Source organism: Erinaceus europaeus, chromosome 2 (genome assembly GCF_950295315.1).
Source record: "Erinaceus europaeus chromosome 2, mEriEur2.1, whole genome shotgun sequence".
NCBI classification, from domain to species: domain Eukaryota; kingdom Metazoa; phylum Chordata; class Mammalia; order Eulipotyphla; family Erinaceidae; genus Erinaceus; species Erinaceus europaeus.
In genome coordinates this window covers 56,644,089-56,656,731 of record NC_080163.1, presented here as the reverse complement: position 1 = coordinate 56,656,731, position 12,643 = coordinate 56,644,089, and the positions used below count along the sequence as shown (strand labels likewise).

Below are 12,643 nucleotides of genomic sequence, written 5' to 3'. Positions count from 1 at the left end.
GCTACAATCAGGAGGTTTGAGCTGGTATGGACCTCAGGTAACTCATTCTCCTTTTTGGGCCACAGCTCAGACTCCCCTGGATAAAAGGTAAGACTACAGCTCACCTGCCTTCCTTACCAGATGCAGAAGGTTAGAGCACTAAGGAGCAGGTGCAAGCTCAAAGCAGGAGGTGGGCACATGTTGAGGACTCTGCAAATGGACCTCAACTGCTCGGTGAAAGCCAAAGCAAGCCTTGGCATTAAAGGACTGGAATTGCCACCTCACTACCCCTAGGGGTCAGCCCACACCAGCCACCCAGCATCTGACAAAAGGAGCAGAGCAGCTCAGTGGCAAACACCTTAGGACAGTGCATAGTTAAAATAATCAAGGAAGCAGATACAATAACCCCAGGCACAGTATATCTGAGCCATAAATACATTATTTTAAGGATATACTTTTTTTCAATTAAAAATGAGTTTATAATCCTGATTCTATTCACAAGTAACAATTTCATCATCACACACTACAGACAAGAAATGTTATGGGAACACAGCTGCATGTCTACAAGGGGAGTCGGTGGAGGGAGGAGGGCTGGGGAGGGGGTGACTGAGCCAAAGTAGGGGAGGGGGCCCCCCCGTCCTCCCCCTCCCCCTCTGCCCTGGGACAACCCACCAGAAGCTAGGACACTAATGTGGCAGTGGGAACATCAACACCATGGAAACTCACAGACAGAAGCAGCTTTGTTCAATGTAAACATTGATTTCTTTTTTTTGAAGGACAGCAGTTTCAAAGTCTCTCTCTCACGTGTTCTCTCACGCGCTCGCTCTCTCGACTCCTCGTATACTTAATTTCTTTGAAAACGTAAACATATTGGAAGGGCCTTGTCTGAGGTATTGAGGTATTCCTCGAAGGTTAAGGCTGTGATCAATGCAGGCTCTGCTGGGCCTCCTTCAGTAAGCTGTCAAAATCCATGGCTTCGTACTTGTTTTTCACGGATGTAGGAAGGACCTCTTCAGAATTGGAATCTGGGGGTGGAAGGGAGTGGTGGGGGGGTGGTGGTGAGGAAAGTTGGTGAACCAATTCAGAGAGGCCAGAAGGACAGGAACTCTGCTGCCAGGGTCAGCCCCAAGGAGTGGACATGCCCTAAGGCCTCAGGGCTTTGTGCTCCTGTTTGTAGAATGGAGGTAAGGAAAAAAAAAAAATACCCCAGAGCCCGATTTCAGCTCAGACCCTCTATAATTCTACTATCACTGACAGTTTTTTGCTCACTGGACAATCATTGTGGTATTCACAGAAGGGGGGTAAGGAGATGAGGATGTCTTCCCTGTGTAGGGATGAAATTAGGTTCCACTAGTGGACACTGGTAGAGGGGAGGGTATAGTGCCCCCTACAAGCTTCATGCATCTCCTGACACACAGTCTGGGTTATGGAGATTGTATCAAACTCTTCCCTACAAATCAATCTCTCTTCATCAACTGTCAGTAAATGGCATGAGCATGGTGACATGTGGCACCTTAACAAACAAAGCTATGGCCTGTTGGGGTCACTATAGACTGCCCCTCAATGGGAAAGGGTGGCCATTGTTCTTATGAGTAAAAGACACAACAGCTACTATTCTACCAGTGGCCTGTGAACCCTAGGTTGGCCTTTCCAAGAGGTTGCAGGGGCGGCGGGGGGGGGGGGGGGGGGGCGGAGAGGACTGACAGCTGGCTCTTTTTCATTAGCTCTAGTCTGGGGACACAACAAAGCAGGATGCACAAGGAAAACAAGATGGCAGCCTCCAGGTGAAGTGGTTTAGTCGAACTTTAGTCAAAACAATGGACCTGAGGTATAGGAGGTGTGTGTGTGTGTGTGTGTGTGTGTGTGTGTGTGTGTGTGTGTGTGTGTGTTGGGGGGTGGAGGGCACTGCATCTGGGTTGCCTTAAAGGAAGTCACTACCCTGCCTGCCCCTGGGCCTCAATGAACCATGGCAGGCCTCCTGTACTCACCGTAGTCAGTGTACCTGGGCCAGCAGAAGTGCTGGAGTCCACCGTAGCTGAGCTGGAAGGAGGGCTCATTGCGTTTCCGCAGGGCAGCACCGTTCCTCAAAGAGTGGGCGGCGTGCTCAGAACACTGGTAGGTGATAAAGCCATACTTCTCACCTCTAGGGGAGAGGACAAAGGGAGACGGTTACTGGCCCATCTGGTAGACCCTGTCAGACCAGGAGCAGAAGCCACAATAATGACTCAGTATCTGTGACGCAGGTCCCCCACCCCACTCCCAGACAGAGATGGCAGTGTCCAGGCTGATCTCTGCTACGTAATCCTAAGAGAAGGCAATTACTGCTTCAGTTACTGTATAAACATCACTGAACACTTGCCAAGGGCTGCCCAGTAGATGCTCCAAGCTCTGATGAGTAAGTGGGCTCTGTGGGGTTCAGCATTCGCCCACAGTTAAGGAGGAGAGCAGGGTCTAAGTCCAGGCCTCTCACCACTAATGCTGCTGCTCTCCACATGCCCCATGGCTTTGTCTCACTATTCTCATCTTCTCAGATCTGTTGTCTTTTTATTTCATTTTATTTTTATTTGATAGGACAGAGAGAAATTTAGAGAGGAAGGGGAGGTAGAGAGGAAGAGAGAATGAGAGACACCTGCAGACTTGTTTTTACCACTCGTGAAGCTCCTCTCTCCCTGGGCAGGTGGGGGCCAGGAGGCTTGAACCTAGGTCTTTTGTGTGTGGTAATGTGTGCACTCAGCCAGGTATGCCACCGCCTGGTCCAGATCCACCATGTCATTGGATCCCACCATCCTCTGCATACTTCTGAGTCTCCTCAGTTAGCACTCTCTTGGCCGGCACTTCCCCTAATGTTGCTGGTTTCAGAGCTCTGCCACAGATGAACTGAGCTGCTCAGTTAACTCGGTCGCACTGCTCCAGAGAGGAGAGTGACAGAACACAAGCGCAAATGTCGTAGGTGCCCTGGTAAGTTTGTCAGTCATGCCTGGCAGTCACCTGATGCCCAGTAAACCAGCAGCCTGTGTTGATCACTACAATTTTAATTAATTAATTTTTTTTGTAGTTATAATTGTTTTTGCACCAAAGTTATCCACTGGGACTCAGTGCCTGCATGACTCCACCACTCCTGACGGCCACTATTTGTTTACACTTAATCTTTTAAAAAAATCTTTATTTATTTATTGGATAGAGACAGCCAGAGATCAAGAGGGAAGGGAGTGATAGAAAGGGAGACAGACACCTGCAATACTGCTTCACCACTCGTAAAGCTTTGCCCCTGCAGGTGGGAGTTAGGGGCTCAAATCCGGTCCTTGCGCATTTCAACCCCAGGTGTGCCACTACCTGGCCCCAATAGCCACTATTTTTTATTTTGATGAAGAAAGAAATGAGGGAGAGAAAGAGACAGTGGAGAGACATATGCCACATTGTTCCACCACTTGTGAAGCTTGCCCGGTGGGGACTAGGGACTTGAGCCTGGGTCCTTAGTAACATGTGTCCTCAACCAGGTGTACTAACACCTAACCCCTTGTTCATCATTATTACTGACTCTGGCTCTATATATGCATACACACATACATACACACACACATATATATATTTATATAAAGTGTCACAGTTATGAAATCACATGCATGATACCCTGGAATGAAATTTAAATATATATATATATATATAAAATGTTAAATTATATATGTATATATATTTCTACTATCATTGACAATTTCTTGCTCACTAGACAATCACTGTGGTATTCACAGAAGGGGGGTGATGAGGTTGTCTCCCTTGTGTGAAATATATATATTTCATTGCAGGGTCTTATACATATGTGATTTCACCACTGTGACAACTTCTTCTAACAGAAAGACAGAGAAAGAAGAGACACTACAACACTAAAGTGACCCCCCAATGCCACAGGACCTCCTATATAGCAGCAGGGTCTGAATCTTGGCCATACACCCCCCCCCCCACACACACACACACACACAGAGACTCCCCGCCCCATGCTATGGATCTGTCTTTCAAGTCTTCTCCTTCCCAGGCAGGGCCTCCCCCTCACCTCCCCAGTCATGTGTACCCAGCCTCACCTCTTGCTCCTGCTCAGCACCTGGCACTCGACAATCTCACCGAACACTTGGAAGCGCTTCTTAAGCTCACGAGAGCTCATGTCCCTGGGGAGGTTTCGGATGAACACCACTCGGCCTTCTCCCTGCTCGAGGGGGTGTGGGTGGGACAGAGGGACCCAGTCACTACTTCGTTGGCTGGGCCCCCACTGGTGGTAGGCTTGCACAGGGTCCTCATTCCCAGTCCATGACACCTGGCCAGGTGAGCGACACCAGCTGGCCCAGAAGACCCCTTGCTGGAGGAGGGATGCTGAGTGTGTGTGTGTGTGTGTGGGGGGGGGAGCTGCCCAGTCCCAAGAAGCAAGTATTTACTTGATGAGCAGATGGGGTTACGACGAGAGAGGGGTCCCTCACATCACTCTAAGTGCACAAGGAAGCTTTGTACCCATTTTCCTTATTTGCTAAGGGGAGTGGGAAGGTGTTAGGCTACAACAGCTGCCAGGGTGCTAACACACAGGTACTGGCTTCGAGTACCAGTGCATTTTGTGCACTGGGAAAGTCAGGCTGTGAACAACCAACACTGTTGTCCTAGCAACAGCCCCAGGAACAGCCCAGCAGAGGAAGGGTAGGAGCATCCCCCTCCCCCTGATCTTTGACCGGGTCCAGGAAAAGCCACCAGACTGGAGCATCACTTGATGTTCTGGCCCACCTGTAGCTGTGCGGCCAGAAATGTGTGCTTTCTGGTTACAGAAATGCTTTCTCTGGGGACAGGTAAAGGCTAACTGATTCTGGGTGTCGGGTGGTGACACACCTAGTAAAGCACATGTTATCAGGTAAAAGGATCTGGGTTCAAGTCCCTAGTTCTGCTAGTTCAAGTCCCTAGTTGTGCTGCGGGGTGGAGGAAGGGAGAAGCTAGTGGTGAAGCAGTGCTGCAGGTTTCTCTCTTTCTGTGTCTCCCTTCCTTCTCAATTTCTCTGTCTCTATCCAGTAAATAAATAGAGGCCACAGATCCTGGGCTGCACAGACCCTGAGGGCACAGTGGGACTCTGCCAGCAGTCACAGGAACCCCCACCCCCATAATGTGGGGTTCCCCAAACACCACCCACGTTGTTCCAAGTCTCTGCTCTATTGGCTCCTGTCAGATCCCAAGGACCAGCACCTGGACGGAGCCCCTTGTGCACTGGACAGCCACGTGAATGCACTGCTGTTCATCTCAGAGATCTTCACCCAACAGTCGACACTTCACAGTGTCTCTCCACAGCTGTGGGCACAGTGCTCATGCCGAGCACCTGTAGTCTTTCTCTCCTGTCGTTCTGTCTCATGCCCTAGAGGAAGACCTAGCCTGCTTTGTCCACTGCTGTCTGGGACCCAGACACCACCAGGTACAGGGTCTAGGAGCCAGTGGTTTCAATTCCAGCCTGCAGACAGCTGTGTCCATGTGTGTTCCCCCAATACCACGTCCCAGGAACACAGCCTTGCGAGAGTGTGTCCTCTCTGTTCTACCCTCCTTCCTTCCGAATGACACTGACTCTCTCCAGCTCCTTGCTGGCATGTCCTGATCAATTCTCTCTGTGGGGTGCCCTGTTGCAGGGTCCCCAGTCCTGACCTGGGCTGTGTTCTACCTATGAAGGAGTGTTAGCAGAGCAGGAGTAGAGGAAGGAACAGGCTCCCTTGGTCCCTTATTCCCGAGCCAGCGAAGGGACACCCTTAACAATACAAGGCCTTGTAAATACAGGTGAATAAACTGAGGCTGGGGAAACAGGGGCAATGGTTCAAGGTCATATGCAAGTTGGTGGCAGGGCTGGCCTGTGGGCTGGTCAACTTTGCTCCCCAGTCTGCTTTCTCAATCTGTCAAGCCCTAAATACTGCCTGCACTGAGCACAGTACTGCCAGAATTCTCTTCTGTAGGCAACAGGTGCTCTGTCCTGCAGCCCCTGTGTATGTCCCCATCACTCCAGGCTCCAGGTTGCCAGATGACTTACAATGGCCTTTTCCCGCCGCTTCCTGGCGTGCCGGACGCTTGGTGTTCTGTCTGAACACGAACCTCTGTTCTCACATCTGTTGGTGAACAAGCAAAGCAGAGGCACTCACTCTCAGGCAAGACCATGCAGGGCAGGGGCGAGCTGGCAGCCTTGTCACTATGAGAAGACCCTCTCACAGAAGCCAGGCTTGTTCCAGGACTGTGTGTGAGTCTGAGTGCTTAGGGAAGACAGAGAGGTAGAGAGGAAAAGAGATCACATCACCAAAGCTTCCTTCAATGTGGTAGGGGCCAGCCTTGAACCTGGGTCTTGCACATGGCAAAGCAGCACACAATCCAAGTGAGCTATTTCGCCAGCCCAGGGCCTGGGGCACTTTGACACATGCTTTCTGCTTGCTCTGGGATAAATCCCTGGGAATCACCACCTTGCCAATCACAGCCCATAATGCCTAGCTTCTTATGCTACTAGGAGTAGAAAAGTTTTTTTTTTTTTTTTTTCTTTTCAGTTCACCATCATATTTCATTTAGTGAAAAACATAATCCTTGGGGTAAGGAGCTAGTTCACCTGGAGAGTGCACTTTACCTTACTTGAGGACCTGGGTTTGAATCCCTGGTCACCACACGAGAGCACTATGCATAGCAGGTGTCTCCCCTTTTCTCTGACTCTATCTTAGAAAGGGGGAAAAAAAAGCTTATTTGGATCTTGCACAGTTTTGCTATGTGCATGACCCAGGTGCAAATCCAGCCCCCACCATAATGAAGGAAGCTTTGGTCTCACACTTTCTGAATTTCTCTTAACCTCTTCTATCACCGCCCCCCCCCCCCGCAAAAAAAAAAAAAAGATTCCCCCAGAAGCAGTAGAATCATAGACACAAAGCCCCAGTGGGGGATGGAGGAAGACTTTATAAAGTCCTCATTTTCCGGCTGAAATACCCAAGACAATGTGGAATTCACCGTAAGCCACAGTGGGGGAAGTCTAGGCTGGAAGAAGTACTGCTCATTCTGGCCACACTGGCCTCTAGTGATTGTGCCCTCACAGCAGCGGTCCCCCCACCCCCCCACCAAAGCCTAATGGACCAGCAGGTCAACCACTCTGCAGGCACAGCCCCAGAAGGCCCCTGCACCCTACAAGCCTGCAACTTCCTGCCTGTCTGCTCTCTGCCCTTTCCTCCTGGAGAACAGACTGCCGAGGTGAAAGGAGAGAGGTGTGGGAGGCTTCTGGCCCCACTAGCCTCATTCCCCTATTCTGTGTTCGTTTGTTTGTTTTTTTAAGATGTTATTAATTGGGGCCAGGCAATGGTGCATCTAGTTAAGGGCACACATTACAGTGCGCATGGACCCAGGTTCAAGCCTCTGGTTCCCACCTGCAGGGGCAAAGCTTCATGAGTGGTGAAGCAGGGCTGCAGGTATCTCTCTGTCTCTTTCCCTATCTCCCCTCAGCCCTCTCAATTTCTTTCTGTCTCTATCCAATAATAAATAAGTAAATAAATAAATGAAATATTTTTATTTACTAATGAGAAAGATAGGTGAGAGAGAAAAAACTAGACATCACTCTGATACTTGTGCTGCAGGAGATTGAATTCGGGACCTCATGCCTAATAGTCCACTGCTTTATCCACTGCGCCACTTTGCGGACCACAACACTCCCATTCTGCATGCTGGGACACAGCACAGAGGGTGAGGATGTGGCTCTACACTCAGATGGTCTACATTTGGGTCTCGTTCTCCCCTCTCTTCACTGTGTAACCTGAGGCAGGTTGACTTAGGGGCCCTCAGTTTCAGCTGTAAAAACACGAGAATCCATATATCCAACCACGAGTCCGTCTGTGTGGATCTGATCAGGAAGTGCCCACCAGCGCTCAGTCCTAGAAGCCAGTTCCAAAGCCGCTTGCTCTGTTTTATTACTGAATTCCTCCTCTGAGCCTCAGTGCCCGGTTTATAAAATAGGATGAGAGGCAGGTGTGCCTTCCAAGTGTAGCCTCTGAAGCGCAAGCAGGGCCATATCAGGGAGTGCGGCCTGCAGACCTTACAAACCTGGCCTCCAACAGTGTTGCCTACGGCCACCAGAGTGGGCAGTTTCCCTGTGGAGGAGGAGGCAGTGAGCAGGAGGCACCTGGAGCCAGGGTTGACGCCATCAGCCTGCTGACCAGACACTTACGTGTGCCCAGCAGGTGGCTGAGTGGTAACAAGATGACCAAGACCCCTTCTCTCGGGGGACTGGAAGACAGCATAGTGGTTTATAAGGTTCCCAGGTCCCGAGTTCAATCCCTGGCACTACCAGAAGCCAGAGCTAAGCAGTACTCTAGTAAAAAGCAACAAAAACAAAAAACAAGTCAGACCCAAACAAGGCTCTGAAGCAGTATGAGGAAAAAGGTGATCAGTAGGAGCTTCTCCCCTTGCAGCAAGTCCATCAGTGTCCCCTCCCCACAAAGCCTTGCTCCACTGTGTGTGCACAGGAAGCATCCTAAAGGAGACGCAGGGTCATTCAACTCCCAGTGACGCCTGGGCTCAGAGGATGGTTCTGGCAGCTGTCCTGCTGCACCACACTGAAGGGCTTCAAGAGAAACTGCTGGGTACTCCTGTTGTATAACAAAATAGCTCAGGGCTTCTCAACTTAGCATCGGGGAAATCCACAAACTCCTAAAATGGATGTGCAGTGAGATACCCATGTACTTTTTGTGTGTGTGCTGTCATCAGATTATTGCTAGAACTTGGTGCTGGCACTACAAACCTAATACTTCTGGTGGCCATTTTTTTCTCCACCCAACCCCCACTTCTATTTCATTTGATAGGAGAAAGAGAAATGAATGGGGAGTGGGAAGTAGAGAGGGCGAGAGATAGTCTGTAGACCTGCTTCACTGCTCATGAAATGTCTCCCCTGCAGGTTGGAAGCGGGGGCTTGAACCTGGGTCATTGCACACAGTAACAGCTGTGTCACCCTCCAGTCCTAATCAATGCACATTAAAAAAATATTTATTTATTTTCCTTTTTGTTGTCCTTGTTGTTTTTATTGTCGTTGTAGCTATTTTGTTATTGTTACTGATGTCATTGTTGTTGGATAGGACAGAGAGAAATGGAGAGAGGAGGGCAAGACAGAGAGGGGGAGAGAAAGATAGACACCTGCAGACCTGTTTCACTGCTTGTGAAGTGACTCTGCTGCAGGAGGGGAGCCGGGGGCTCAAACTGGAAACCTTACGCTGGTCCTTGCACTTGACGCCACATGCGCTTAACCTGCTGCACTACCACCCGACTCCCCTCAATGCACATTTTAATGGAGGTAGGGGAAGAGCCTTTGCTTTAATCAGATGTCCAAACAGTAGAGAGACATTAGTGCAGATATGGAAAAATAAGTTGACAGCCATAGGGGTGACATGGTAGCTAGAGGGCTGGACTTTAAGCATGAGGTTCCGAGCTCAACCCCCGTATTGCATGTGCCAGAGTGATGCTATGGTTCTCTCCCTCTCCCCCACCCTCATGTCAATAAACATTCTTTAAAAAAATAAACAAATCGGGAGTTGGACGGTAGCGCAGCAGGTTAAGCGCACATGGCGCAAAGCGCAAGGACCGGCGTAAGGATCCCAATTTGAGCCCCCAGCTCCCCACCTGCAGCGGGGTCCCTTCACAGGTGGTGAAGCAAGATAGTTTCCCCCTCTCTGTCTTCCCCTCCTTTCTCCATTTCTCTCTAAAAATAAATAAATAAATCTATAAATAAATAAATAAACAAATCAGGACCGGGTGGTGGCAAGCTAGTTGAGTGCACCTGACACAATGCACAAGGACTCAGGTTCAAGTCCCCAATCCCCTCACCTGCAGGGGAAAGCTTTGCGAGTGATGAGGCTGTGCTGCAGGTAGGTGTCTCTGTCTCTCTTCCTCTATATTACCCCCTACCCTCTCGATTTCTGGCTGTCTCTAACTAACTAATAAATAAAGATAATGACAAAATAAACAAATCAAATTTAATCTTCTTTTTATCACCTGAATTCTGGTTCTCAAAATATGGTGCTCTGGCCATATCACCATCATCTGGGAACTTGTGAGAAATGCAAATTTTTCTCAACCAGAGGTTTACCCCTATGGTTAAAAAAAGAAGAAGAAAGAAAAGAAAAAGGAAAAAAAAAAAAAAGAAAAAGAAGGAAAAGAAATGCAGATTCTCTACTCTTGTGCCCAAGACCTACAAAATGAAACTTGCAGGATGGGGACCAGCTTGCTCCCCCAAGTGACTCAAACACTTGGCTTTAGACCCAAGAGCACCATCTAGTGGTCAATCTCGTCTATTTCAGGCAAAGGGTTTGGGAGCTGCATCCCCTCCTCTGCCTTCCTTGTACTCCCAGGCTCTTAAAGTCAAGTCCTGCTGAGATCAGGGAAAGCAGCCACCTGTCTCCACCAAAATAGCATCACACTCCCCTCTTTCTGCCTGGCTGCCTGATAACTTTTGGATTGGATCCTTCTGCAGTCTGGGTTCAGTGTGCAAAGATGGTCTGAGCAAGCAGGCTTATGAGTCATCCTGGAGTGAAGGGACTAGCTTGGAGGGCTGGTGGCTGCCTGCTAGCATCACAGAATGCCTCAGCAGAACCAAGCAGTGGGAATAAACAAGCCTCAGCACTGCTTTACACGCAGCTATTTCTGAGAGCACCTTTTAGATCTATGCTTGTCTTTCCTTTACCTGCAAATTGCCCTGTGGGTTCTAAACTGTGAGCACGTGTATGCCTACATGAAAACCGATCCCACTTCACACCTGTAAAAACCAGTTTGGGGATGGGTGGTAGTGCACCTGGCTGAGCACACATGTTACCATGCTCAGTGACCTGGGTTTAAGCTCCAGGTCCTCACCTGTGCGTGGGGGTGGGGAAGAGCTTCACAAGTGAAGCCGGACTGCAAGTATCTTTTTCTCTCCATCTCTATTTCCCTTTGTCTCTAGAAAAGAAAAATACCATATGATGTCTCAGGAGATGGTGCACAGGGTAGCATACTGGACTTTGTACAAGAGATCCCAGGGTTGATTTCCAGGGTCACATATGCCAGAATGATGCTCTGGTTATTTTTATTTCTCTTGTTACTAAATAAATGAGGAAGGAAGGAAAGAAGGAAGGATGTAAACTGAGTTTTGGTCTGAGAGGTGCTGCAGTGAACAGAATGTTGAATTCTAAAGCAAGAGGCCCCCCCTTTGATCCCTGGCACTGCATGTACCAGAGAGATGCTTTGCTATAAATAAATAAATCTCTAGAAAAACACAGAGATGAAGGAGTGGGGTCAAGTTCATTTTAACATAAAGCTGAAAATGGCCAGGAAATAGGTTCTCTCCTTCTCCAAGGCCAGAAGATTTGGGGACAGTCCCGACTGTAACATAGCAGATTCTGCTTACCCTGGGGAACCTGCCGAGGAGATGGCCTTCAGGGCTCTCACCAGGCCATGGGCTGGGCAGCCCTCATGCCTCAGGAACTGGGGTCCTTAGCCACCCCCACCCCTCCTGGGACACTGCTGCCTATACCTGAAGGTCCTTCGGGTGGCTGGTGAGCGGGAGCGGCAGGATGAGGAGCCGGAGCTAGAGCGGCTGCGGGAGCAGAGTGGGCGGCCAGCCTTGCTGGGTGGGCTCTGATAGGGGCAGTGGTCAGAGCGAGGGGGGCTGATCCCCGAGTCGTCCTCTTCATCATCTTCATCCTCGTAGTCTTCTAGAAGGAAGTTACTCTCGCCGCCACTGCTGCTGCTGCTGTCTTCAAAGATGGTGTCGTACTCAGGGCTCTTGCAGGAGGCCTGGTCTTCGTCCTCTAGGGCTCTCTCCAGGAGCCCAAAGTGTTTGGTGAGGCTGGCGCGAATCTCCTGGTCCCTCAGCAGCACACTGTCCTTGGGGGTGGTGCCAACGTCACAGCTCCTGTCCTCCTCCTTGCTGGAGGCTTGTGTTTCAGCCCTTGGGCTGCCTGGCTGGGGCCAGTCCTCTGAGTGGACTCCAGATGGCTCCCAGGACCTCAGCACCTTCCTCTGCAGGGCCCCCCCATCTGGTTTGAGCACCTGGCAGTAGTCATGGTCTCCAAAGGAACAGGAGAAGGGGCGCTTCTGACCAGCCTGGGTGGTGGATGGGGCTGTGGCATGACGCAGGTGGGACAGCAGCTCACTGCGCTGGGGGTGCTTCTTTGGCTGCCTGTGGGCAGCCCCGGGAGCGGGCTCAAGCTCGAGGCCCTCTGGGGTGGGGAGACTAGGAGGTCTGTCTTGGCCTGGGCTGTGCTTGATGTCTGGTTTGAAGGGATCCTCCTCTGTGGGCTTGTAGGGGGGTGTGGTGGGTGGAGTGAGTCCTGCTCAAGCAAGAGAATCATGATATGAAGACTGCTCATGTCTCCTTGATTCAGGCTGGTAAACAAACTGCATACATGCCAGCACTTCCCCAAGCCGACAAATGGCAGCCATAACCAGTAGATCACACACTGCTGGATGAGCCTGGGTGTCGCTTGGGACACCTTCTCACAGAACCTATCTTCAATTCTTTGACTGACTGTCATTCCTTCTGTAGCCTGGCTATGGTGGCCACGATCTCTAGTCATCAGAGATATATCTTCCTGTGCTACATGCAAGCATTCAACAAGCCCTCCTGACTGCCCTGTCCAGGGTGGACACAGGGCAGATACCACCCCAAGGTGCCCCT

At 50.2% G+C, this 12,643-nt stretch overlaps 1 protein-coding gene across 4 annotated transcripts in view; it reads right to left on the bottom strand.

Annotated features, from left to right (window-relative positions):
- Positions 1–305: 305 nt before the first annotated feature.
- The window catches only part of PPARGC1B (PPARG coactivator 1 beta), a 132,698-nt gene continuing 120,360 nt past the window's right edge, over positions 306–12,643 (bottom strand). The window contains exons 8-12 of one of the 4 annotated variants that reach the window (XM_007516393.3): positions 11,498–12,296; positions 6,014–6,089; positions 4,056–4,177; positions 1,968–2,122; positions 306–1,004 (exon numbers count right to left, since the gene is read on the bottom strand). In XM_007516393.3, coding sequence (XP_007516455.1) covers positions 904–1,004; positions 1,968–2,122; positions 4,056–4,177; positions 6,014–6,089; positions 11,498–12,296 — 1,253 coding nt within the window. In that variant the 3' untranslated portion in view covers positions 306–903. The other 3 variants (XM_060180910.1, XR_009547178.1, XM_060180912.1) reach the window with 3 other exon arrangements.